This window comes from Perca fluviatilis, chromosome 6 (genome assembly GCF_010015445.1).
Source record: "Perca fluviatilis chromosome 6, GENO_Pfluv_1.0, whole genome shotgun sequence".
NCBI classification, from domain to species: domain Eukaryota; kingdom Metazoa; phylum Chordata; class Actinopteri; order Perciformes; family Percidae; genus Perca; species Perca fluviatilis.
In genome coordinates, this window is record NC_053117.1 from 37232073 (window position 1) to 37259675 (window position 27603).

At 39.8% G+C, this 27603-nt stretch overlaps 1 protein-coding gene across 2 annotated transcripts; it reads left to right on the forward strand.

Moving 5' to 3' along the window:
- Positions 1-1674: 1674 nt before the first annotated feature.
- rab11fip1a (RAB11 family interacting protein 1 (class I) a) lies at positions 1675-27238 on the forward strand. Of its 2 annotated transcripts, XM_039803429.1 has the most exons (6): positions 1675-2424; positions 17601-18037; positions 18843-19713; positions 21307-23055; positions 23371-23473; positions 25652-27238. In XM_039803429.1, exons 1-6 carry the CDS (start codon positions 2075-2077, stop codon positions 25853-25855), a joined length of 3714 nt encoding a protein of 1237 aa, XP_039659363.1. In that variant the 5' UTR covers positions 1675-2074; the 3' UTR covers positions 25856-27238. The 2 variants fall into 2 exon arrangements, with proteins under 2 accessions (XP_039659363.1, XP_039659364.1); XM_039803430.1 differs by lacking the exon at positions 21307-23055.
- Positions 27239-27603: the final 365 nt, after the last annotated feature.

Genomic DNA, 27603 nt, shown 5'->3' on the forward strand with positions numbered 1-27603 from the left:
GTTAGCCTCACACATACACGCTGATATACATGCTGACATAACAGTAAATCTTCTTACAAAAATGTTAAATGTTTTAGTATTAAACATTTCTAAAAGGAGCATCAACAAAATACTTCTCAGGTAGCAGGGGCTTGGCCCAAAAACACAACTGCATGCAATGCGTCATAAGCTTTTTGAAAACATGTAATCAGAATGTTGCCTTCACATTTGAGTAGACTTACAAAGGCGTACGCTGTAATTCTGCTGTTCAGTCAGATTGATATGTTTGCAAATCAGGAAATTACATTAACAGGAAATAGTTTTTCTGTTATGCAGCTCATTGTCACTGCTTTTTCGCATTGTTCTTTGGGAGGAAGTCTTCATGAAACCCAGAGAATCACATACTGTATGTTGCTTGCTACTGTTAGGTGTTAATATGGTCAGCCTGTGGTGCACATATTCTGAGTGCAGTATGAGCTTGTTGCTCAGCCCCCAGCAGGATGTGTTCAGGATGTTAAACATAAAAATGACCATCTATTCCATGTGACTTATAGTGACCGCTCATGCAAAACAAATACAAACATTAACATAGGCTTGTCTTGTGCATGATTAAGTAGCCTATAAATTGCAGCGTCATCATGCTCCGGTACTTCATGCATCTGGTGTCATGCACACCTTCTTTAATTGCCACGACTGAGTTGCTTACGTCTAATCTTCGCCTCTGTATCAGTACCTATGATTTTGCTAATATTTTCCAGGATGTATGCAAGAAAAACTTATCTGAACAGTATAAGACACATTTTGAAAAATCTAAATAATGGATTTTAATAGCTTTCAGTCTAATGTGTGAAACTCCCTGCTGTGTTGCTGACGAATGGTGTGACTGTCTATTTCTAATGATCTATAATTGAATGTCATTCTACTGAAACATTCAGTCGGTACTTTTTCATATAATACAAGCCTACAAAAACCCATGAAAATGTGGTGAAATATTTTGTCGTAACTTCAACCCCAGCAATGATCGACTAAAAGAGTATTGCTTGAAAACAACTTGCGCTTTAACATCGTTGAAGGCCCGGTGGACAGATCAAGTTGTGGATAGTGGCATGTCAGTGAGAGATAAGATTTAAGTGATTTTATCCTACTTTGTTCTGGATGACTAAGCACATTCATGGCTTCACATTTAGGCCATCTGACACAATTTCATCATGAACTTACTGTTCCTTAACCGTCTACAAACAAACAACACTTTTATCTATACCAAAACATTCCTCTTAGTAAAAAAAATTAGGTTTTAATACTTGCATATACTTTGCTTGCCTATTGTAATTTAATTGTCCTGCAGTGATAGTCTTTGATATTATTAAAATGTGTCTATACTTCAGTATATACACTGCACTACACTACACTGCATTACACTTAACAAACCTCAGCCTATGACTATTTTAGACCCAAAATAAAGTGAGAAAAATGTATCTGGTCCTCCTATGCTTTAAGTGCTAAACTGGCCTTATTGAACTCAGTTTCTGCGAGGGTAAACTGATTTCTGTGGCTTCAGTGGCTGACTTCTGTTTAACGGTCCGCGACGTCTCAACGCCCGCCTCCTCCTCCACTGTCCAATCACCGGCGGGCTTTAAAAAAAAACGGATAGAAATATAAGCCAATCAGGCAGCACCATGAGGAGTATGGGTGGGAAGTAATAACATCAGGGAAGTGAAGTGTTTTACGTAGCGGAGGCAAAACAAGGAAACTGTTTTTATGAAATCCGCTTACAGGAGTTAGTGAGTTGGTCTTACTGCATGCTACACAGGCTAGTGCTAGCGTTAAGTTGGTTAACCGAGTGTTAACTTAACTCAAGTGTTATTTGAGGCTTAGATATAACGTTACGAAGAGCCCGGGATAAGTATTACGACATCAACCTGAGCTTCCAGAACTGAAGTCAAGCTAGTAGGTAACCTAAACCTACCGCCGCAGAGGACGGCGAAGGGGAATTAGCTACAGAGTTCAGGAAAAGGTTAGCCAACAGCCTGGCGTCGTTAGCTTTTTAATAAGCCAATTGGTGTTAACTTTTGGTAAAGCTTAACGGACTTCCGCTATGTCTCTGGCCGACCAGAGCCAGCAGTGGTACCCTACGAGTGTCCAGGTAACCGTGCATCAGGCTCGGAACCTGCGCTCCAAGGGCAAGAATGGCACCAACGACGCCTACGCCATCATCCAGGTGGCCAAAGACAAGTTTTCTACCTCCGTGTCTGAGAAATGCGTCGCTCCAGTGTGGAAAGAAGAGGCTTCCTTCGACCTGCCGCTCTTCCACCCGGGAAACGGAGACCGATGCACGCTGTACGTCATCGTGATGCACCGGGCTCAAGTGGGGCTCGACAAGTTCTTGGGTCAAGCTGTGGTGAACTTACTGGATCTTCATGACAACAAGTCAGGCAAAAAGACCGAGTAAGTGACTACTGTTGTGTGGGCCTAACCTGTTTGCAAACTCATTCATAACACTGTTCCACAAAAGAGAATGAATTGTGTTCGGTGTTTCCCCTGGGGTTATTCTTTGTATTAGTCATGAGTTAACACAAAGCTATCCACTAGTTCAGACAAACAAATCAGAGGTTTTCTTATTTTTCTCTCTAAATCCAGCTTCAACCTTAATTCCAGTGTATTTACAGTGCAGCATCACCCCAGAAAGTCTCTGAAAACGTTACAGAATTATAATTGATTATTTATTTGGTGATTTAAAAAAAAGAACCACACATAACACTGCACAGCGGTAATTACATAGAGCAACATTAAAGATAGTCTGTCCTAATATTCGGTCTAATCTCGCATACTGTAATGAATTACTTTAGGCTAGAGCTGGGCAAGATATCGATATTATATCGATATCGTGATATGAGACTAGATATCGTCTTAGATTTTGGATATCGTAATATGGCATAAGTGTTGTCTTTTCCTGGTTTTAAAGGCTGCATTACAGTAAAGTGATGTCATTTTCTCAACTTACCAGACTGTTGTAGCTGTTCTATTATTTCCCTTTACCCACTTAGACATTATATTCACATTAATGATGATCATTTATCAAAGATCTCATTGTGTAACTATTTTGTGAAAGCACCAATAACCCTACTTTAGGCTACATCATACAACTTGAAATCAATTTAAAAGCATGGTTAAACTGCAATCTGAAACTAAATAGGCAGGTAAAGAATTCTGGTTGGTTCATTCATACCCCACACTACCCCTTGGTTTTATTGATACTCATTTGGAATATCAAGACTGATATTGTACTGTAGTCTTCATTTGACTGTATGCCGCTGAGTAGGGGTGTGAATCTTAACTGGTCTCACGTTTCGATTACGATTATCCTGTGAACGATTCCAATCGATTCGATATCCCGATGCATCACAGTGCATCACCTCCTCAATATTATTATATATTGCTACACATGGTTTTCATCAACAAATTCAAGCAGTCATATATATATATATATAAATTAACTCCCCCTTTTATTGTATCTGCTCTTAAAAAAGACACTTCCTCAATGTAACTGAGTCTGAACACAGCAGACAAAAGGCAGAAACCAAAAAAAGCAGTGACCGGAAAAATCAACAAGCAACATCAGTAGGCAATAATCGATTATGGTCTGTCACTGCATGGATGCAGAATCGCCCAGGGCCGCATCGCGATGCATCCATGCGATGATTCATTTCAACGCCCCTACCGCTGAGTGATTTATTGCTTAAAAGGAACAGGACCCCTTAAACCAATTACTGCTAAACTCGCCTCACTGTTATTATGACTGATTTAGCAATGTGAATATCTCCCTTAAGCGTTACCTCCTTTTTTAAAAAAAAAAAAAGCTCTTGTGGCTAACACATACCTGATCAGGATTTTTATTGACATGGCAATCCAAAATATATAGCATTCCACAATTTCTTTACCACAAGAGGTGGTGACATTTTGTCTTTATGTATTTCATTACCTGAGACCGTCAGCCAAAACCCTTGTTTAAATGGGGTATTTAAGTTGTTCTCCTTTCACACAAAAACATTTTTTAGCAGCTTTTTGCGAGTAAGTCAGTGTCTTTGATGAAACGAATGGAGGACTAGTCAATCATTTAAAGAGCATTCCTTCATTTTCACGTATGTGTAAACTGAAACCTAGCAGGGAATTAGCCATCCATCCTTGAGTTTATTTTGGCCATCAGGAGTTTTGAACATCCAATCAGTTCAAGTCTAGTTTCAGAGACAAGTAGAGACACAGATGAATGATGCACCATTTCAGGTTTCAACAGGTCACAAAATGAAGAAAAAAAACACAAGCTTACATTATGTTACATGTCATTTAGCTGACGCTTTTATCCAAAGCGACATACAATTGCTATATACAGTATGTCAGAGGTTGTATGCATGTGGAGCAACTAGGGGTTAAGTGTCTTGCTTAGGGACACATTGGCTGATGTATTCCAGATGTCCCTAACCCTAAAACGTTAACTATGTGATGGGACCTCTCTTCCCCTCCCTCCTCTTATCAGTGTCTGAGAAGAAAAACGGAGAACTTTGGAGGTGAGGGGGAAAACAGTCCAAGATAAATCTAACCTCAGCACTCTCTCTGCCTTCTCTCTCCGCGTTGGAACAAACACTAACGTTTAGCTGAGACTTTTATTTCGTAAGTTGGTGTGAAGCCAACTCTGTCGCTCCCTCATATTGCTGCTGTTAATATTGCACATTCCTCACGGGCTATTTGCTATCTCACAAATACGTGTGCTCACACCCAGATGTGTTACATGAGTCAGTGTGACATCTGTGGTGTGACGTAGCGTAGCGTTGGGTGTAACGTAGGTGTGACGGGAACCAAAATAACACATTGCATTGGTGTTATATTGAGATACACACACACACACACACACACCCCTTTTATGTAAGAGGCATTTAAAAAAATAAAGATGGTTTATTATAGGCTAGATTAGGGCTGCACAATATGAGGAAAATGCGATATGCGATAACGTTGAATATCGCAATAACGATACTTAACGATACACAATACATACGTTCTGCATTTCTGCAGCTTTCAGTATTCTACTAAAATACAACAAAGTGCTTGTTGAATTCAAAACAAATGAAAGGAAATCATTTCAAACATTATTTTATTGAACAAATTGAACATAAAATTGAATATAAAATGCACTACTAAAAAAAGATGCCCTGTTACATTTTTAAAGGGCAGTTTTCTACTGATATTTACTTTCAAATAACACGAAAAAAAATCTCTGAGTTTCTTTGGCGATGTGTCACAGCCTTTCGCGATGCGTTTATTGCGCCAGTTGATATCGCGATGATGGTAAAAAAAAAAACATATATTGTGCCGCCCTAGGCTAAATTCTGACTTCCAAATGTGGCTTTTCATTTTGAAATTACCTTTTGGGTAAGACTAAGTGAGGTGGTTGTTAGCTCCCAGTTATCACTCCCACAGCAAAGTGCAGCTTTGATACAGCCCCAGTATGACCTCATTCACTCAGTTATTGTACCGTCATATCTGAAATGTTATCTTGTGTTTGCTCCGTACAATTACATTTGAACGGCAAAGTTCATTCCTTTGCGCTTTCCTTTTCCAAGTCTGAACTTCTTCCCTCCCTCTCTGGCTCCTTTAAGATCCACTATGCAGGGTATTGGATGTTGCTGTTTTGGCCTTGAAGCGTGTGGTGTTAGATTACTATCCGGTTTCACTGTCCTGCTGATACAGGGTGTGACATTGAGGACTTTGTTTTTCCTGCTGAAAGGGAGCCCTGCTGTTGCCTCTACAGAACACAATACAGTGTAATCGAGATTAAATTAGGTCACTGGGCCGTAAATTGGAGTTGGTTTGAGAATAGGAGTCAAGTTATCAGACATTAAGATAAATAACAAGGAAATTATTTAAATTAAAGGATTACTTGTACATAACATTTAGGTAGTTATTTGGTCTGAAGGGATTTAAAGGTTTGATTTGAGTGTATTTTTATTTTATTTTTTAACAGAAAGGATTTTTTTTGTAAAGATAATTTGTAGGGCTGAATCTAGTTTTGCATTGCCAGACCTTCCTCCACAGCGCTGCACAGGAAGGTCTGGGTAGTCCACCCAGCATTCGGGGATGGGAGAAAAACATGCTCTGGTTTATTGGCATTAGATTAAACCAATCGCAAGTGGCGCTGGACGGAGCAACGGCGCCTCTGCAAAATAGCCTCTGGAAGGAACTTGTTTTGGTGGAACATGTGTACGTTCAAAAGTTGTTTGTCGTGCAACAGAAAACTCAGATTGGACAGATAGTCTAACTAGCTCTGTGGATTTACCCTGCAGAGATCTGAGGAGCAGTTAAATTAAGCATCGCGTTAGTTCATGCAGGACACGGAAGTCATATGCCCACTCATTGAATTATCATTGCCACCAGTCCCAACCAATCACAGCTATTTGTCACATCAGGCGGTCCATTTAAATGTCTCCCTATTCCTCACTGCTTCCTGCTCTCCAGTGCTGCCTCACACCGCTGCTGCTGCTGCCAAAGCTTGCCTCCACTTTCCTGGTTTAGAGTGTCATCATAACTTAGGTCTAGGATTGGGCCCGCTCTTGTGTACAGGGGGGTCTCAGCAGCGTGCTCCCTGTGTCATCTTAGCATGCTGCTTGGCTGATCCAGGGAGCATCATTAGAATAGAGCCTTCATCACCAAGTATAACTGTATTTCCATTTGGTGCAATAAATGGTTAAATCTATGACGAGAGTGTTCTTGACTGAACCATAGTCCTCATAAATCCACCAGAGTTTAAAATGGCAACACAAAGAAAGCGGAAGGTATCGAAAATCCGGTGAAAATTTTCGGCAGTACCTGAACAATCCCGGAAAGGAAACGGTGTCGATTTACAGTAGACTAGGCTGGATTCAAATATTCGTTCGATGGGTAGGTATTTGACTTGATTTTTTTTTTTTAACGTGCATGCAGACTGAAATTTACTGTTGTGTTTTGTTGGGATTAAGTTGCTAGCTGCTGGCTAATTTATGCAGCGCTATGTCGTCTATCTCGGCCCAGAGAAATGTTGAGCTACAAGCTAGCAGTCTGATGTTTGTAGATGACTGTATGTAGGACTGGGCGATATGGAGAAAATCAAATATCACTATATTTTTGACCAAATACCTTCGATATCGATACCACAACGATATTGTAGGGTTGACTATTGGTGCTTTCACAAAATATTAACACAATTTGATAAATGATCATCAGTAATGTGAATATAATGACTAAGTGGGTAAAGGCAAATAATAGAACAGCTAGAACAGTCTGGTAAGTTCAGAAAATGACATCACTTTACTGTAATGCAGCCTTTAAAACCAGGAAAAGACAACACTTATGCCATATTACGATATCCAAAATCTAAGACGATATCTATTCTCATATCACGATATTGATATAATATCGCTATATTGCCCAGCTCTAACTCTATGGTTACACTGTAGCAGCCTGGTGTCGTTTTCAGGCGATTTGGTAAAGGTAAAGATAGTACAGCGGTTCATAACGCAAATGTTCTAGTGAGGCGCTGGCTTAGCATTCATTCACAAACACTGCGTCGGTTGTCACATTTCCCTTCATTTTGAAGACCTGCAGCAAAAAGTTAAGACCGATTTCAACTTTTGGAGAAAACCAATCTGACGTCACCCTGCGGTAGACAATCCCGTAACCGGAGTTCAGACTCATCAGTCCCCGTTAACGTTACTGTAAACAGGAAACATCACTGCCTCTATTGCTGTAACAAAAACGTTTTAAACACTATGAAGGTAGAAAACAAAAGACAAGCACTGAACTGCCCAGAAGTTTGTGTAACAACAGGTGACTTTGTCCTGCAACAACAAAGCAAAGTCACTTCAACTCTGGCTTCATCTCTTTTCTTTTTCTTTTTATCCGCTGCCTTCACGTGCGGTCGGAAATGTTGACACCCCCCGCCGCCGCCGCCGAAGATTTGAATATTTGCCGTTGATAAGTACCGTAGTTTCGGAGCTCAAGAAATGGCATTCAGTACAGCCCTAATTGTTTGTGTTACCAGTAATAGATCATTTAATGACTGCATCTAACAATTCATTGTATTATTGATCAATCTTATGCTTATTTCCTGGATTACTCCGTTATTTGTTTGGTCTATAAAATGTCAGACAATTGTGCAAAATTACTGTTCTTCAGTCACAATTTTCCTTAAGCCTAAGGTGATATCTTTTTAAATCACTTGTTTTGACCAATCCGGTGGTCCAATACCTAAAGACATTCTGTTTTAAAATCACTCAACAAAAAGCTGAAAAATCTCACAATTTATAGTTTTATACTAGTGAAGGTTTGTTTTTTTAATTGTAAAATTATCAAAATACATTATCAGAATAATTGCAGATTAAGTTTCTATCAATTTATTATTTCAGGTCTAGACTGCGTTACATTATTGGACACTTGCTGCAGAAGAGTCAGGCTCATTGTTTTGTTCGGCACCTGATCCGCAATATTTATTTTGTAAACAAAGAGCAGAGCAGTGGAACTAAAATGGCTCCCATCCTGACATATTTTCAGAGAACCACCTTCAGAGAATTGAAACAAATAATAATCTTAACTGAAACTTTCCTGCAGTGGCTTTAACATGATTTTTAAAATTCAATGTTATGACCTGATGATCCTTGAAACTAGAGCTGCAAAGATTATTATTATTACTTGTCAACTGCACCAACTATTTGGGTCATGGATTCATCAGTTTATTTAATTTTTATGAAAGGAAAAAAATTGTTAAATGTGAATATTTTCTACTTTCTTCACCCCACTGTGACCGTTGAGAGTTGTGGACAAAACATTACGCTTTGGGAAACATTGATCGTCACTTTTCACCATTTTCTGACATTTTATAGACCACACTAATTAACACCATTAATCGAGAAAATACAGTAATCAACAGATTAATTGACAATGAAAGTAATCTTTAGTTGCAGCTCTACTTGAAACCTTTTTTAAAATGCAATAAAATGTTAGTATTTGGTGTCACTGAGTGTTAACCCTTGTATTGTCTTCCCGTCAACCATGAACTTGTTAACCTTTTGAGTCAAAATTGAAAATTAACAATTTCTGTCACTTTTTCCAACATTTTTGTTCAATGCTTTTTTGTCATTTTTTTCTTAACGCTTTTTATTCATGGGCAATAAACCTAGTTCTTATGACATACCTCATTTTTGAGTAAAAGAAATTATGAATTATTTTGCATAATAGTTGAGATCAGAGGTTATTGAGTGAATCCCAGACTGCTATCTGTCCAAGTTTAGTCAGGAGAAAATTGAAATGAAAGTAATCATTGATTTTTACCTGCGAAAATCGTTGTATGGAATTCATCCATGCATCCATGTTATTTTTGGGCAATTTAGTAAAAACATACTGTATTTCTGATTTAAAAAAAAAAAAATAATAATGTCAAATTTGACCCGAGGACAACACAAGGGTCAAACACATTTACATTTTTACAGCATTGAGTGACTGAATCCATTCTGGTGTCCACTAACCGGTTAAATACAGTCTCTCCTGTGAATCATTAGACATGAAAACAGAAGTGCCCTTGGCAGTGAACAGAGGGAACCTGTCCAGCAGGACCGGTGATAGCGTGCAGCGGGCATGGCTCTTTGTTTCTATGCAAACAGAACAGAACAGAACAATAACACCCTGCCGTCTCATAATTGCCATAATAATGCATTCCGTCTCCGTACGCAGCCAGATATGGTGCATTCCATGCTGTAATTGATGTTGACAAGACATGAACAACATGTCTCTTGATTGGCTGGAGAAAGTGTGATCTCTCTGTCCTTGTGCACACTGTCCTTGACTTGGCATGCTCGGGTTTAGGGTGGGAAATAAGGCTCGGTTTTACTTTAATTCCTTCACGCGCTGCGCAGCACCTCCCTGCATGTTTGAACGTGTTTGAGGAATGTTGGTTCCCTCCCATGCTTGTTTCCTGAGTGACTGTTATCCTCCGAAGAGGCTGTCTGGATGTACAGGACATGACGCTACAATGGATAACGCTGCAGCAGTAACTTCACATGAACTGCAGATAACTGTCTGGTTAATGCCACGTCACGTTATTGTTTTGTGACAGATATCTTCACTATACTTCAGTTTATCTCTCCCACATATTATTCTGTTGAATGATCAAAGAGGGAATCACACAGTGACCTTCACAGTTTTTTTTCAACAGTTGGTAATACACATTTCTCAGTTCACTATTCCAAACTCTTCACACAGTCAACCCAACAGAAGTCGACGTGGACTAAACTGCGGATGACCTTTTCAGTGCTTTGACACACAAAATGCATTTAATGATTAGGCCTACATGTTTTCTCACTCAAACTCAGCCACCACCAAATCTATGTGTATTTACAGTCCATTTTGCACGTTTACGTAACGCATAGAATGTTAAATTTACGTAAGAAAACTTAACATACCACAATATTACTACATATTAGACTGCAATTTGCTGCATTCTGCTACATTTACATATACAAAGTACGGCTGCGTTAAAATAATCGATACTTCAATTCAAATCAATCTTTTGTTTGATTGTGTGATCTGATATATTGATTAATAAAATCCCCAAATCAATCTTTTGATCTAATCTTTTTACCATGGATGTATAAGTAAAAAATAATTTAAACAAACTTTTTGTAAACATTATCCTTGTGAATAATATTTGAGGGTTGCTTCTTGCTTGTACAATTTACAGTCGAAGTTCTCTGAAAATCTTTTGTATCCAAGCTAAATTGTAACTAGGGCTGCACGATTATGGCCAAAATGATAATCGCGATTATTTTGATCAATATTGAGATCACGATTAATTATCACGATTTGTTGATTTTAACCAAAACAAATTTTATTGTCACATAGGCTAATTAAAACAGCTTTTACATCCATATTGTGCTACATTCCTCCTTTTATTGAAGGATACTGTGAAGGAGTATGCCATTTCAGCTGTTGTGTGACCGCTTTCCATACATGCACGTTTGCCGTAAGGTGGCACATAACCTGACGAAATAGCAATGCGGATTTCGGTGGCTCATTACACTGCTACGGACATGTCTGCGTTGCGCTGTGATGCTCCGAAACTTGCGTTAGAGGCAATATTTCTGCATGTCACGCTAGTAAACACTAATAACACGTTACACAGCAAGTAACGTTAGCCACAGTAGTAACTGGATTAAACACGGCTAAAATGCTGACAGCTAAACGGTGTAGTGTGACAGGATTCAGACTGCGACCAAACCAGATCTGCAGTTTTGTTGAAGTCACAGTGAGTCGCGGAAATGCAGATAAAGTGGTTTCTAGTGTGGTTACAGTTTTTCATAACTTCACGCAGACAGCGTTTGCTGCGATATGATATTAATGGCGAGCCGAAAGCGGTCGCGGTGCTGTTGACCTTACACTTCCTCGGAGACGAGCAGCAGGCACAACGGTGGTTTCTATGCCCTGGTGACTGACTGACAGGCTGAGGTTGTAAGGCAAGGCAACTTTATTTCTACAGCAGCTTTCAGCAACAAGGCAATTCAAAGTGCTTTACATGAAACAGTAAAGAGCAATTAAAAACACTCATGATGAAAATAAAACAGACTAAAAAGTAATATACAAATACAATAATAAACAAAATATATCGTTTTTTTTGTTTTTTGTTTTTTTACTGTCATGACAGCGATGCGGCTGTCAGTTTACCTTCTATGTTGCATCTTCAAAAGTGACACTGAATTTGAAACTGCACATTGTAATTTCTGCATCTATTATCAAAGTATTTATTAGTAATACAGTGGAAATTAGTAGAAATGTGAAGATTTGGTTAACATGTTGATTTACGGTGTGTGCCCTTACATTTTCTGGTTGTGCCCCTAAAATTTTCAGTTGGGGGCCACTGTGAAAAAAGTTAATCTAGAGCCCTGATATACCAGGGGTCCGTTCCAGAAAGCAGGTTTAGTGAAAACTCTGAGTTTGTTAACCCTGAGATGAGGGAAACTCTGGGTTTTCCATTTCAGAAAGAGAGGTAACTTAACCTTTAGAGTCAGTTACTATGGTAACTGAGCCTGTGAACCTAACCTGGTCGGGAGCATATTTTCTTCAAGAAACCTCAAGTTTCTCTCAGTCTCCTCCCTCTGACACAGCGCTCTCTCATTTCCTCATTCATTCAGTCTGTATCAGGTGCATTTTAATGCAGTTTATCTGCATGAATAAAAAAACGTATTGTTAGGCAGATTATAAAACGTTTTTTTCTCAAACATGTCATGTCCTTTTGTCGATGATCCCGTTGATGAAAAAGCTGTATTAATTCACAGAGTTTACGTCGGGAGATGATATTGAGTTCTGACTAAATCTATTTTAATTTCCAAATTTATTTCACCGTCCATCAGATATGTAGATACCTTATCCGTCCTCATATCACTAACAGCCACCATCGTGGACAGGCTTTAACTTCCCAGCAGATTCTTTGTGTCGCATTAAGTTTTTTGCAAACGGCAGTTTTCTTTATTGCCGTGTATACGGATCATACTGTAATAGTAAAGCCACTGTATGCAGAGCGGTCAGAAAAGTGTGACTCGCTCTGAAACGTTTTTTAAACGTTTTTTGTGTGTTCCCTGGACACAAACCAGCGAGAGCCATTAAAAAGAAATAAATGATTATAAATTATAGTTCTGTTAATGATCATGGTGCTGCAGCCTCAGAATGGGATTAGTAGTAGGTTACTTTTTCGCCCGCAGGATTGCACCCAATTGAAATTATAGGTGTAATACAATTCCAGTTTTCACCAGTAATATTATACGTTAACTGTGATTAAATACGAAATTAATACACTGTTAATGCGTACGCATTGACTCAAGCAGCAATTTTCTCCCACACCAATTCTCTCTCTGTTGCAGCAGCAACCGCTGTCTTGCTTTTTTAACGAAATGCATGTTCAAACCATAGACTGTAGGTTCAAACCATAGACTGTAGGTTCAGACCATAGACTGTAGGTTCAGACCATAGACTGTAGGTTCAGACCATAGACTGTAGGTTCAGACCATAGACTGTAGGTTCAGACCATAGACTGTAGGTTCAGACCATAGACTGTAGGTTCAAACCATAGACTGTAGGTTCAAACCATAGACTGTAGGTTCAGACCATAGACTGTAGGTTCAGACCATAGACTGTAGGTTCAGACCATAGACTGTAGGTTCAAACCATAGACTGTAGGTTCAAACCATAGACTGTAGGTTCAAACCATAGACTGTAGGTTCAAACCATAGACTGTAGGTTCAAACCATAGACTGTAGGTTCAAACCATAGACTGTAGGTTCAGACCATAGACTGTAGGTTCAGACCATAGACTGTAGGTTCAAACCATAGACTGTAGGTTCAAACCATAGACTGTAGGTTCAAACTCGCTGTTTGTGCGCATGAGTATTTCCGCCGACCTGTTTGTTTGTGGTTGTTACCATGGTGAATCGTAGTATCATGGCTCCATTCATACTGCCTTTTTAATAGTGGTGGTGCACGCGCGTAACCCTGAGTGAACCTACTCCGAGTTGATTGAACCAACTCAAATCAGCTGTTCTGGAACCGAAAACTTGGAGTTTCCCATCTCAGGGTAAATCAACTCATCGACAACTCAGACATCCGGGTTAGACTCAGAGTTTGTTAAACCTCCTTCCTGGAACGGACCCCAGGTTGGTGATGTTAATCAATCTGCAGTTTTTGTATGAGGTCGCTGGGTGGAGCATTGGCACGAAAAGACATAAAGGTAATCAGCCAGAGGTACACAGATGTGGGGCAACCAGGGAAAGCGCACAGCTTTCCACCGTGGGAATCGTGTCAGGGTACGTGTTAGCGTGTTAACGTAGGTTTTATCGTGTTGGCGTTTATTTTTATTGGAGTTTAATGGAAAGAACTGGACAACTGAAGGATTCAAATCAGTTCACAATAAATGGGTCACAGCACCGAAATGTATGGATTGTATGGACATTGATTATTAGCACCCAGAATCCGCGTCGACGCATGTTCTTCCTGTTTTTCCCACAGCGTTGGCCTAATGTAGGTCTGCTCAAAAGACTACACTAGAGCCCGACCGATAAAGGATTTTTAAGGCCGATATATATTTGGTGATTTGAAAATCCGATATATCGGGCGATAAATATAATGTTTTTATTAAATCCAGAAACTCGTAACAAAACAAACCGATTTCCCTAACATTAGTTATTTGTAGTTATTTCTTAGTCCTCACTAAAATAATATGATAATGCAGTTTTAGAAATAAACTTGTTTGTTTTGTCACAACAGAACAGAGGAACATCAAAATATATTAACGTTCTGATAAATAAAATGTCTAAAAATACAAACTTAAGATATGAAACTTAAAGGGTTAAACACGAGTGTTGCCAACAGGGACGTTGTAGAGCGCCCTCTGGTGGACAAACTATACAACGCCAACACTCAGAACACGGTTGAAGGGTGTTTCGTCCGTTTTTATTTTATAAATATTCATTTATCGGTTATTATAAATGCCGATACCGATAGTTTGGAAAATGCCTAATATCGGCCGATAATATCGGCCATCAGTCGGGCTCTACTCTTCACCATGAAATAAAGAAGTGACTTTTTTGTTGCAGTGGAATTGTGGTTTATAGATACTTCAAAGACACTAGTGATACATGTTCTAATGGGTAGCATTAGGTTTTTGTTGGTGACATGAGTACATTTTGGATGTTAGATTAACTGTTGAGCTGAGCTGCATGTCGTTAAAAAGTTTGAACTATCTCATTGAAAAAGTGAACTCTGTGTGTGTATCCAATTGTTAAAAAAAACCTGTGTGAAACGGTTAAAGGGAAATGCTTTGTAACAAGAGTTTTAAAGGGGAAAGGCTTGCCCTAATTGGCACTTCTGCTTCATTGTTAGTACATCTAATAATAGCAAGGCTTTAATTGTAAAAGCAGAAAGCGTGGGTGTACTGCGATGGCACTGATGGCCTGGTTTTTGAAAGGGCTCTCCAGAACACTCTTAACGTTTCCCTTGTCGACAGTAAGTGCTGATCCTGTGCAACAGAGAGGGGGGGGGGAGCCGGAACAAAGCTGTAATTGTCGGGCATTATCTGTGGTTGGGGTTGGCATGGTGCTCCCAACAGGAACTGGAACAAGCTGTGTACTAGTTAATGACACCTACGTTATCAGTCTCAGGTCTAACAAGATGCAGCAGACTAATGTCAACAGGTTTGAAGTCAGAGATATTAGGAACCAGGGGATTTATGTTGGGCATTTGTTTTATTCACAATATTTTTTAATATTCAACTTGCATTTATCCCAATTTAACCACACTTTAAGTGAGCCTATATGTTGCTTCGTATACATGGCAGTTTTGGTACTGTACAAAAGGGTAACTTCATGACCAAAACATGGTTCGGTAGCACTGCTCTCTTGGTTTATCGTAACACTAGTATTACGCAGCAGTTCTAGAGCTGTAACAATTCACAATTTTGCTGTACAATTAATTGTGTCATAAATAATTGCGATTAACAATATAATTCTCTTTCAGTTAAATTTGAAAAAGATTTATCAGTGTATTACTATTTTGAACAATTTCAAGTTTTGAGTGAATTCCAGGATACAGCTTTATCGTTATGGCACTGTGATGTGACCCAGATAATGTAATAACACAAGTACACGGCCTATGAAGTAAACAACGCCTCTTTATTATCATAAAACATTTTTTTAACTGTGTCCCCTCCTTGCCATTTTTGTTAATATGAACGTGTTTAGGGTCAAGTTCTCAAGATATTCCTTTATTTGTCATTTTAATGCACTATATAAAAAAAGAAATTGTGTTTCCACATCCACTAGTTAATAAATAAGTCCGTGCAAGACAGAAGACTTTACAATTCTAGGCTCATAAATAAAAACACTTAATAAATTAACCAAGATTACACTAAAATAAGCACCTATTAAATAAGATTATGCTGAAATAGAATGGAATTAGTAGTCTCTTATTTGCAGTTCAACAACTTACAATTGAAATAACAATAAAAAAGATATAGTCTAATAATCTCTTATATAATTATGGCATATATATGTGGCATATCTAAACAAAACCAACAATTGCCAGTCATACGCCTTAAGACCTCAGCTAATGATAGCAGTTCATTGCGGTTAAACAAAAAAAAAGGTGATTATTAAAACAATTATGTACTAATTGTTACAGGCCTAAGCACTTCAACATAAGATTCATATAGACTTACATTTGCAGTGTAGAGCTGTAACTGATTCTTTTCGTTGTTGATGAATCCGTCAATTATGTTTATGATTTATCAAAAACAATTTAACTGCTCAAAAATGCTCATATGGAGTTCCCAAAGCCCACAATGATGCAATTGCTTCCTTTTGACCAACCAACAGTGCAATACCCACAGATATTTAAATTACAATGATATACTGTATAGCAGCGAAAGCAAATCTTCACATTGAGAAGCTGAAACCTAATAAAGTTAGGCTTAACAAATGACTTAGACAGTTAAGCAAATATCAACATGGTTGCCGCTTTATTGTCAATTTATTGACTAATGGTTAATAATTGTTCGTCTACTGTAGTGTTGGTGATAATTTGAGCATAATGGACCAAACATGGCTGCAATTTAAGATTAGTATTATTGCTATTATCAAGAATATGTATACATCTTTTCATTATTTGTTGATGAACGTCTTTTTATTTTTTGTTCTTTACCTTTTTATTTATCCAGGTAAGTCAATTGAGAACAAATTCTCATTTGCAATGACGACCTGTCACATTCACACAGTTCCACATTCATACCTGGAAGCTGCTCAGTATAACCACTGTCTGATCTGCTGGCCACTGAGCAGCTCCACTGGAGCAGGTTGGGGGTTAAGGGCCTTGCTCAAGGGCACCTCAGTGGTGGTAATGATGGAGGGACAAGCGCTGCTCTTTCACTTTTCCCACCCAGATTTTATCCTGCCGTCATCCTGTCTGGGGATTGAACCAACGACCTCCCGGTCACAACCTTGCTTCCTTAACCCCCTAACCCCGTAGGCCACCACTGCCTAGGCCACCACTCCCCATTTATAAAGTTTGTATTTTTGACGATATATTGTCAAAAATACAAACTGCTCAAAATTAAGGAGTAAATTGTCACATTTATGATGCAGCAAAAAAAAAAGTGATTTTTTTTGCTTGATTAATAAAAAAAGTGTGCTCATTTCAGGCATGTTAAAAAATGACATTTTAAAGACAAAAGGCCAAAAACAGTTCTTTAACACTGTTTAATTTATAACTGTTATGGAATTATTTAAACTAGTTCCTGTACAAATCAACACGTTTAATACAGTTTGTTTTTTTAAATCGTGGACTATTTATCTTCATACTAAGGCAAAGATTTGTCTTATTCTGTCTGATTGTCTCAAACAAGGCAAAATGCACTGAGATCAATTGGAAATGTCTCTCCCTTTCACCATGTTTTTTTTTTTTTTCCTTGTATTGGGGAAAATAAGTCTTAAAGGGTGATTATGAGGCTAATGACCTTGTGAAAATTCCATCTCAGACCTCTAATTCATTTTCTCTGTCGTTGAAAGTTGGTTCAAGCTGGTGGACAAGAGTGGGAAAGAGGACAAGGTGCGAGGGGAGGTGCTGCTAGATATCCAGTTCATGAGGAACAACATGTCAGCTAGCATGTTCGACCTCTCCATGCAGGACAAGCCGCGCTCCCGCATCTCCAAGCTGAAGGACAAAGTCCGGGGGAAGAAAAAGGACGGCTTCTCCGACTCGGCCTCGGCTATCGTTCCCTCTGTCAGCAAGGGCCTCACCGACAGCGAGGGAGAGGCTGACGCGCAGTCCCTCGACCAGTCTCCGGGAGTGAAAAAGAAATCTAAGCTCAAAACCCTCTTTGCTCCCAAATCAAACTTGCAGCGAAACATCTCACAGTCCATGTCCACGCTGGGGACTCTTCCCGAGAAGAATTCCTCGCTCAGTAGCAGCCGCTCATCTGGCCTCAATGTAGACTCTCCTGAAGGTATCTTTCTATTCTCTGTGTGAACTGTATTGCGTAGGGCTGGGACAAGATGCCTTTGTCCCGATTAGGGCTGGGTACTGAATTCAATACTTTTTAGGCACTGGCCAAAACCTTTTTTTCTGTGAATGTACATCACATGCCAGTCAGTTTTTTTTTTGTTTTTTTTTTTAGATTTCTTTATTTAAAAGGGACAGTGCACATTAATCAACATGAGTACAATGTCCAACATGTAAATGTGCCAGATTTAGCCATACAGGCTAATTTTCATCTGCAGTCCCTAGCAGGTTGATGACTTAAAAAACAATAAATACAATACAACAATACAAACCAGTACACATAAGATAAGAACGACATATGCTTAGGTAGGTAAAAACATATCTGATAGTACATAGATACATCAACACACACACAGAGACACTACTGTAGCAATGAATCTGACATGTATTTCATTTGTATACAAAGTAACATAACATGGGTTTTCTGCATTCGTCTTCTGCTCTGTTTTGCTGGAAACTGATATGATGTAGTCACCGTCAGCGGTACTGTATCAACAGAACATATTTAGGTGAATCATTGGTAAAAACAATAAATAAAAACAGTTTTTCCTTTTAGGATTTTTTTTATAACAGCAGGGGCAGGTCCGAACCCGAAAAAAAATCACTTTACATATGTGAATCCATTTTTTTCCCACACACCCCTAGTATTTTGCCAGTTCTGTCTTTGCCCTGCTGCACAGTACAAGTGAACATTACTTTGTTTTGCATGTCAACAATGACGTCATGTTTCCCTGTGTCTCCTCCCGCAGTGAAAAAGAAATTCAAATTCCTGGGACACAAGCGGACAGGAAGCTCTGACAGCAAGTTGTCTCAAGGTCCTTTCTCCCTGCTGGGTCGCTCCAAGCAGAGCAACAGTGACCTGAACAACCTGTGCATCAACGGCAGCCACGTGTACGCAGAGGACACAGAGCCCAAGAGTGGATCTACTCTCAGTCTGAACAGCTCAGGCCAAGGATCAGTGGAGGATGTCCGCAGACACACCTCAGATGTCCCTGCAGATTCCACTTTCAGCATACCTGTCCCCTCCTTCAAGCATGAGTCTACAGACAGGGCAACCCTGGAGCAGCAGCGCCATCAAGAGGAGGAGGAGAGAAGGCAGGCAGAGGCGAGGCGCATGGCAGAGGCCAAGAGGCTGGAGGAAGAGGAGAAATACAAGCTAGAGGCCAAGAGGCTGCAGGAGGAAGAGGAGCGCAGACACCGGGAAGAACAGGAAAGGAAGAAACGCTTCATTGAGGATGAAGCAAAGCGGAAGAAACAGACGGAGGAGGAAAAAGAGCGGAGAAAGCAAGAGGAAGCAGCCGAACACCAGAAGCTGGAGGAGGAGCGGCGCAGAGCCGAGGAGCAGAAACGACAGGAGGAGGCATCCATGAGCGACCGGCTGACATCTCTGTTTGGAATGATCCGAAAGAAGGAGGAGAAGAAGGAGGAGGTGGTACCGCAGCAAGCTGCAGAGGAGAAAACAGCCCCTCGCAGCAACATCTCCCACCGCTCCAACAACCCGTTTGACGACATTCCCCTCAGCTCCGATCCTCCAGTTAGCAGTCATGAAAGCCCAGCTGATGATCAGAAATCCAGCCTCAACCAACAAAAAGAAAAAAAAGTGTCCGCAGTCAAGCCCAGGTAGGCCTTCTTCCCAAGTTACTCTGCACTAGGGCTGTGCAATTAATAGAAATTGTAATCACGATTATGATTTTGGCTCCTAACGATCACAAAAACGGATTAATCGAAAAAGAAACATTGTTTTGCGCATTACTTTGTGTCTTGTGTTCTGAATTGTATTTATTTATTCAAACGGCAAAAGTATAAAGGGATTTGTTTAACTGTGTTTTTTAAGTTCAATAATTGCCGCATCTTTCCAACGAGTAATCATGTTAAATAATTGTGATTTCAATATTGACCAAATTCATCGGGATTATGATTTTTATTTTTATTTTTTTTCCTTAATTGAGCAGCCCTACTCTGCACTAATGTTATGTATTATGTAATGCCAGTGTTATGACACTAGGGATGCTATTGGTTGCTTGTAGGCACACTATTCTTAGAGTTGCCTAACTGGAATTTGAATACTGTCATCCATTGGCCCGCAAGTGTAACTGCACACACTGTCACCTTATTGGGGATTTGTGCATTCAGTTTTAATTTAAATTCCAATAGGCAAGGCAGCTTTATTTGTATAGCACATTCCAGCAACAAGGCAATTCAAAGTGCTTTATTTAAAACATTAAAGAGCAGTTAGACGGCTTTACATTTTTTACTTTGTCCATGCACAAATAAGAGGCAGCATTAGAAAGGTTATTTAAGAAAACCAAAACACATACATTATTACACAAGTTTCATCCTATACACCATGTCTGTCAACACGGAAACTATTGAATTGCTGTCGTGTTTCTTTTGACTCAACCTTGTGACTGTCTTGAATGACCAAAACTTTGAATTTCCTTCTACGGTTGATGGACCAGTTTGACCAGTTTGGTCTTGCTACAGATGAGAATCTGGGTGTAGTTTGTGCTTGGGAGAGTTTGTGGAACAGGTTGTGGACTGAGCAGAGCTCATAAGGAGCGACTGAGCCACACGGTTTCTTTCCTTGCTGACGTCTTGGGTGATTTGATTTAGTTTTTAGATTTTTATTTTTTTATTTTTAATAGTTGTTTGTAGACTGGATCTTTTATTTTTGAGCCATAACGGTAAGGGGATGTGTTGCTATTGTCGTTGATGTTACAGTAGTTCTTGTTTTCAAGAATGTTAGCTAGATGGCAGATAGCATGGGCATTTCAAGTTATGGAGTTGTGATATGTTGTTACATTTTGATGCCATTTTGGAATACCTAGTATAATCTAAGTGAGATAATCGTATAGCAGAGATGTCACATTGTAGTCTTTTCATATTTAACAGTCAAAATGTCTCAACGTGAGCATGTCACAGCTAAAAATAGACACGGTAACAGCAAGACGTGCGTGCATGTCGGATGTTCTGTCTGTAGGTTGGACATTGAACCATTTAATGAACAAATTTTTGTCATATTTTAATGGCAGCCTTGTCTAGTTCAGATTTAGGGAAGTAGTAAAGAGTACATATTGAACTGTCTGAGGGCTAAATTATGTGATGTTGTGAGATGGTTAAATTGGTGACGGGTTGTACGCTGGTGGAAATGACTTTAGGTGATGTGATGGTCACACTGACCTGTAGGCCTTTTTTGTTTTCACTCCTTGGCAGATTTACTCCATCTCTGGAGTCTGAACCCGCTGACTGCCAACTCCCCAGTCAGCTGTGTCCTTCCCCAACCGCTTCTGAGTCCACCCTCTCTAGTGTCCCATCGGAGTCCCCTGATACTTTCTCCAGTCTCCACTCATCCCTGGCTCCACCCAACATAAGTCAGAGCCTGTCTGGTTCTCCTCGTGGCAGCATAGAGGATCTTTCCTGTGTGGGATCTTCACCCACCATGGCGGATAAGAAGAGAAGAGCCCCCGTGCCGCCCTTGTACAAAGTACACGGGACCCAACCTGTCAGGGAGATCACGAACCCTGCATACGCAGAGGCAGATGGGCCGCAGCAAGGCAGAAAAGTAATGTCCGTACCGCTCCCCGATTACGAAACCCTCTTTCCTCAGAAGAGGCACGGAGTGCAAGGGCACACTCGATGGGACCATATAATCGCTGAGGTCAATCAGAAACACAGGCACAGTCAAGAGATGAGCGTGGATGGCCCACAGGAGCATGAACCCAGTCTTAGGTCGTCACCCCCAAAGGAGAGTCCCGCTATTAGGCATTATCAAACGCAACCTCAAGACACAAAACCTGTGTCGTCAAAAAAAGTTGCGGCCCCAGCTCCTCCTAAATCAGTCCTCCAACCTCCACAACCTCGATCAGATTCCAGCCAGAGACAGAGCCAGAATACCGCTGAACAATCTCTCATGAGGTCTAATCTGCCCGCGGTCCCAGAACCTGTAAACGCAAGCAGAGAAAGTCTCTCGGGGATGTCCAGGGGTGGAGCAAGGGAGGCGTTGCACCCACCACCCGCAGCGACGAGTCCACCCAGACCAACTAGCCAAGTGGACTTGGATACGTCAGATGATGAAAACCAAGTGCAAGTCACTGTAAAGAAAGATGCACCCACAGCTAAACCCAGACAGAATGCCAATGGCAAAGAGCCAGAACAGCAAGACGATTCTGCTGTGACACCAGCGGTCTCAGACAAATATACAAACAGTAACCTCCAAACATTATCTAGTTCACGCATTAGCAGCACGGTCAGGAAAGACGGGCAGGAACGGGAGAACTTTGAGTTTGACCCGTTCCCCAGCACTGAGCTTCTTTCCAAAGACCCATGGGCACAGCTGACTCGGAACCAAGACGTAGATGACCTTTTTACCGGCAGCGTACAAAAAGGGCGGAAAGTTGACGACCGGGGAATGTCGCAAGACGATCTCGATAACCTTTTCAGTCAAGAGAAGCGTACAGATCCATTTGATTTTAACGGCAGCGATTCAGAAGAACCCAGTGAGCACCGGACAAAAGATGAAGATTCAAAGCATGTCGGTCCTGCTTTCCAACGAAGGAATTCATCGAGACAAAACAAGATTATTCCGTCCACACTTCGCTCGGATAATAACACTTCCAAGTCTCGAAAAGAGCCCGCATATAAAGCAGAAACTACGGTAACCACAGCTTATCAAGGCCTCTCCGCAAGAGGTGTTAGCAGTGGGCCTATCGCACCAAAGCTTCCAGCTGATGCGAAAACCCAAAGCAAATTTAATGGAGGAGAGGATCCATTTGGAGCTGAGCCTTTTACCCCTACCTTGACTTCCCCAGAACCCCTCCAGGTAGTTATGGAGGAACCAGCGCCTCAGGCAGGAGGCAAGTTTCCCCCAGACAAACCTTTGCGAGCATGGGTCTCACCCTCTGATGTTCAGCCTGTCAGTGCTCAGAATAGCAATGGAGGTGGGCTAGCCTTTACTCCACGCAGGTGAGATTTTACAAAGAATGCATTGGTGGACTGTTTATGTAGACTTTGCATTTGGCATCTGGTTGCTGCTGTTACTTTGGGAGGCAGATAAGGTGTTGGGATGTACCTATTTATTTTTTTTTACCTTACCTATTCCAAAAAGCTTGTGATTTCCATGCAACTTGGATCACAGTGGAAGGATTTGGAAGATTTGGAAAGCACTGGATTTAATAGTCTCTTTCTCCTGCTTGTAATTCTTCTCTGTGCATATTGTTGAACCTACTTGCAGTGATCTTTTTGAGCGCTGTATCGTTTATGTACGTGATTTCTTTACAGGCCTCATCCAGTGAAGCCCATGAGTTTAGAGAGCCAGGCTCCCATCAGCAGCCCCGCTGTGAAAGAGATAAAGGTCCGCGAGAGCCCACCGGGGAAGATTCAGGTACTGTAAATAACAAATTGGAACCTGAACACAGTTGTTGACATTTCCTCTCACAGCAGCAAATTGGATTTTCCTGCAGGAGGAAGTCAGGGACACATTACATACAATCTCTTTTCATCCTTTAACATACATTATGCACATTTAAGAGTCAAATGTTTTTGAGTTAATCCTCAGAAATGTTCCTGGAATTGAGGTGTGGGGGGGGCGGGGGGGGGGCAGGAGGTTACGTGGTTCACACTTCAACAGCTAAAAAGTATCAAATCCAAATATGGGACTTTAGTCTTGGAAATTCTCCGAATTGATAAAGCAAAGATGCTTGATTTTGAGTCTGTAGTCAGACTTGTCCTTAATTCATCGATTGATTTTCAATTTAAAACAAAATCGTGACACAAGGGCTGCAACTAACGATTATTTTCATAGTTGATTAATCTGTCAATTATTTTCTAGATTAATGGATTAGTTGTTTGGTCTATAAAATGTCAGAAAATGGTGAAAAATGTGTTTCCCAAAGTCCAAGATGACGTCCTAAAATGATATTTACTTTACTGTCACAGAGGAGAGAAGAGACTATAAAATATTTACATTTAAGAAGCTGGAATCAAGAGAATCATTTACTTTTTAATAAAAAAATAAATAAATAAAAAAGACTCAAACTGATTTATCAAAATAATCGGCGATTAATTTAATAGTTGACAACTAATCGATTGATCGTTGCAGATCTTCATGAATAACTCCCCTGACCTAAAGTAAAGTGGAACCATTTGGACTTGTCATAAAGAATATAACTAATACAACTAATTAATGAATCGATTAATCTTTGCAGTTCTTACGTGACACCCCTGGTCAGGGTTCAAATTAAACTTTTTTTCGTCCACCAGCCATTTGGCTAGTGAATGTTCAAATGTAAGCAGCCACACGATAGATTACCGTTTTTTTGGCTGGTGAGTGAAGCAATTCTATCAGCCAATTGTATATTTTACCAGCATTTGGCTAGTAGATGGTGCTGATTTTGAACCCTGCCCCTGGTACTAAATTAAATCAATGAATATTATTTTATTAGAGGCCGATATCGATACAAATATTTGGGCATTTAAAAATCCGATATTCCATTATATCGGCTGATAAATATATATATAAAACTCTAGTAGATGTTTACAAAAAAATATTTTTTTTATCCAGAAACGTGTAACAAAACATAAACAGATTTCCCTAACCTTAGTTATTTGTAGTTATTTATGAGTCCTCACTAAAATAATATGATTATGCTAAAATTATGTTAAAAATTAACTTGTTTGTTTTATTGTCACAACAGAACAGAGGAACATCAAAATATATTAAAGTTCTGATAAATAAAATGTATAAAAATTCAAACTTAAGATATGAAACAAAGTCCTTTGAACAAAAACACAATAACAAAAAATCAAAGAGTGTTGCCCACAGGGAGGTTGTAGAGCGCCCTCTGGTGGACAAACTATGCAACACCAACACTCATAACACGATTGAAGGATGTTTTGTCTGTTTTTATTTTGTAAAGTGCCCATATTATGAAAAAAATCGACACTAGCCGAAACAAAGGGGCTAAACGTAGCATGCGCTAGCATGCTAGCTCGTTCTCAATGGCAAAACACTGCTACAACACAAACTAGTTCACCATAATCTACAAAATAACTGCTTCCATGTCCCTGTTCTGCAGGTATTCCACGCAAAGTTGGAAGTGCGCCCTCGTTTAAAAGAAGTCTCCCAGCTAATTCTGACTCGTTACTGACCGAAGTTGTTTAAACGGCTAGCTAGCTGATATATGATCCTTACCTAGGTACTGCGCATGTGTGACTGCCAACAAAGATGGAACAGAAGTGAGATGTCTCACTCTGTAGCTAAAACGGAGAGCTGAACACACAGGGTGAAAAGAGGAGCTGCAGCAATGTGCAGTACAACAAAAATATGGTGTTTTTTGAAAATTAAACCATGTAAACCTATTCTGGTACAACCTTAAAATACAATTATGAACCTGAAAATGAGCATAATATGGGCACTTTAAATATAAATGTATCAGCCATTATAAATGCCGATACCAATAGTTTGGAAAATACCTAATATCGGCTGATAATGTCGGCCCGCCGATATATCGGTCGGGCTCTATATTAGAATACTGAATTTGCTTTTCGCCATCCCCCTCAGGTGTCGCACTCGGTGCAGAGCGGCCCGTACACTCAGCTGACACAGGAAGAGTTGATCACGCTGGTGGTGCGGCAGCAAGCCGACCTGTCCCGCAAGGACTCTCAGATCGTCGAGCTGGAGGAGTACATCGACAGACTGCTGGTCCGAGTCATAGAGGAGCAACCCAGCATCCTGCAATCTCTGAACGCCTCCAAGCCAGTGTAAGGTACCGGCCGCTGGAAGACCAGCATCTCACCCAGAGACCCAGTTGTACGTCTGTTTCTGTGTGTGTTTGAACTGTTTGTCACTGTGTACCGCGAGACGCGATCTCCACCAAGGTCTTAGAGCATTATGCACTTTCTTAGTTTCAGAGTCAAATTTGCTTGACAATGCTGGAAAATTTGTCTCTGGAGTAAAAACATGTAGTGAACCCTTAATAACAAGCAAGTAAATCATCTTTATATGAGCAAATGAATGTTTGTTTTGACACTAAGGTACTGGGATTTGCTTTAAAAAAACCAAATGAAAATCTATTCAACATTTTGATTTCTATACCATGCTTGATGAAACTTGGGTTGAGCTTTATTTAATATACTTATGGTGCAGATTTAAAAAAGAGAAGTTTTTATTTTATTTTTTTCAAACGATTATCCAGCATTTTCACCACTTTTCACTGGGTTTTGTGTTAATGTACTCCTGTGTTATAATCATATACATAACCTTCAACAATCATTCCAAATTCATGCATCATCTTAATTTTTCTCTCATATGATCTCATGAGCGGAGTCCAGATTAAGATTTATATAACAAGGGCACATTAACGTCTCCCTCCACCACTAAAGTCTTATTTTTTTAATTTTATTTGTTGATCCATTTGTCTGTGTCGGTGTGTTTTATTTTTTATTTTTTTAACCAGACAACAATCCTCCCGCATTTAACTCACCGCAGTCGGAATGTCAGCTGATCATCCCAAACGTATTGTGCCTGTTTTTGCTTCAAAGAGGTGTTATTTAGAAAAACCAGCAATACATAAAAAGCAAGCAGTTGCAACGTACTGTACATAGTCTGAATTACACAGCAGCTATAGCAGTTATTTCTGTCATGTGGTTGTTATGGAGCATGTGCACATATGTTTTTTTTTTTTTTTTTAAATTATGCAAGAAATCCAAACTATTCTAATAATAACGTGATCACTGTGATGTTTGTGTTGTACTTGTAAAATGAAAACCAAGAGATAATCACGCGAGGAACGGTAAAAGACTCAGTATCTGTAATAACCAACCAGCCTTGTCTTTATATTTGAACTACACTTATGAATGAACATCTATGCCTTTATATGACCATATTATTGAATGTCTTGGCAGCAATGATAGCAATATTAATCTTCAGAATGTACATACCTGTGCCTTCAAAACCTTTATCATGACTTGTGTGTCTGATTTGCTGGATGGATGGTTGCTGGAGTGAGAGCTCAAAGAATGTGCAGCCTGATGTATCAAGAGTCCGTTGACGTGACAATAACACTACAGCTGATGTAAAACGTCTGCAGGAAGTGATGCTGAGCAAAATATGATTTTATTTTAAATAAAGACACTACTTATTTCACCACATTGTTTGTATTTGCAATTACTTAGAATTATTTTATTTACACTTGGAAAGAAATATAACCTACATAGACAACAAGACAAGAATGTAATGTGATTTCTTTATTTAGTGCACATGTAATTATATTTGTATTCAATATCATGCTGATGTTAGGATGCCTATCGTTGGTTTTAAGGGAGCCTATAGTAACATCTGGCCAGGGACTGCAGATGAAAACTAGCCTTTTGGCAAATTCTGGCATATTTACAGAAATGTTTATTAATATGCACTGTCCCTGACAAATAATGATATTAAGAACATACGTAACTGAAATAGGAGTCTACATAATTGCCATTTTCTTAGCGTTAAAACAAGCTGCATAATGCACT

Bases quoted from the DNA above. Each gene is read 5' to 3' on its own strand.
- rab11fip1a (XM_039803429.1), top strand. From the start codon at position 2,075: ATGTCTCTGGCCGACCAGAGCCAGCAGTGGTACCCTACGAGTGTCCAG. The intron at 2,425-17,600 runs GTAAGTGACTAC...TGTCGTTGAAAG, and splicing joins AAGTCAGGCAAAAAGACCGA to TTGGTTCAAGCTGGTGGACA. The intron at 19,714-21,306 runs GTAGGCCTTCTT...ACTCCTTGGCAG, and splicing joins GTGTCCGCAGTCAAGCCCAG to ATTTACTCCATCTCTGGAGT.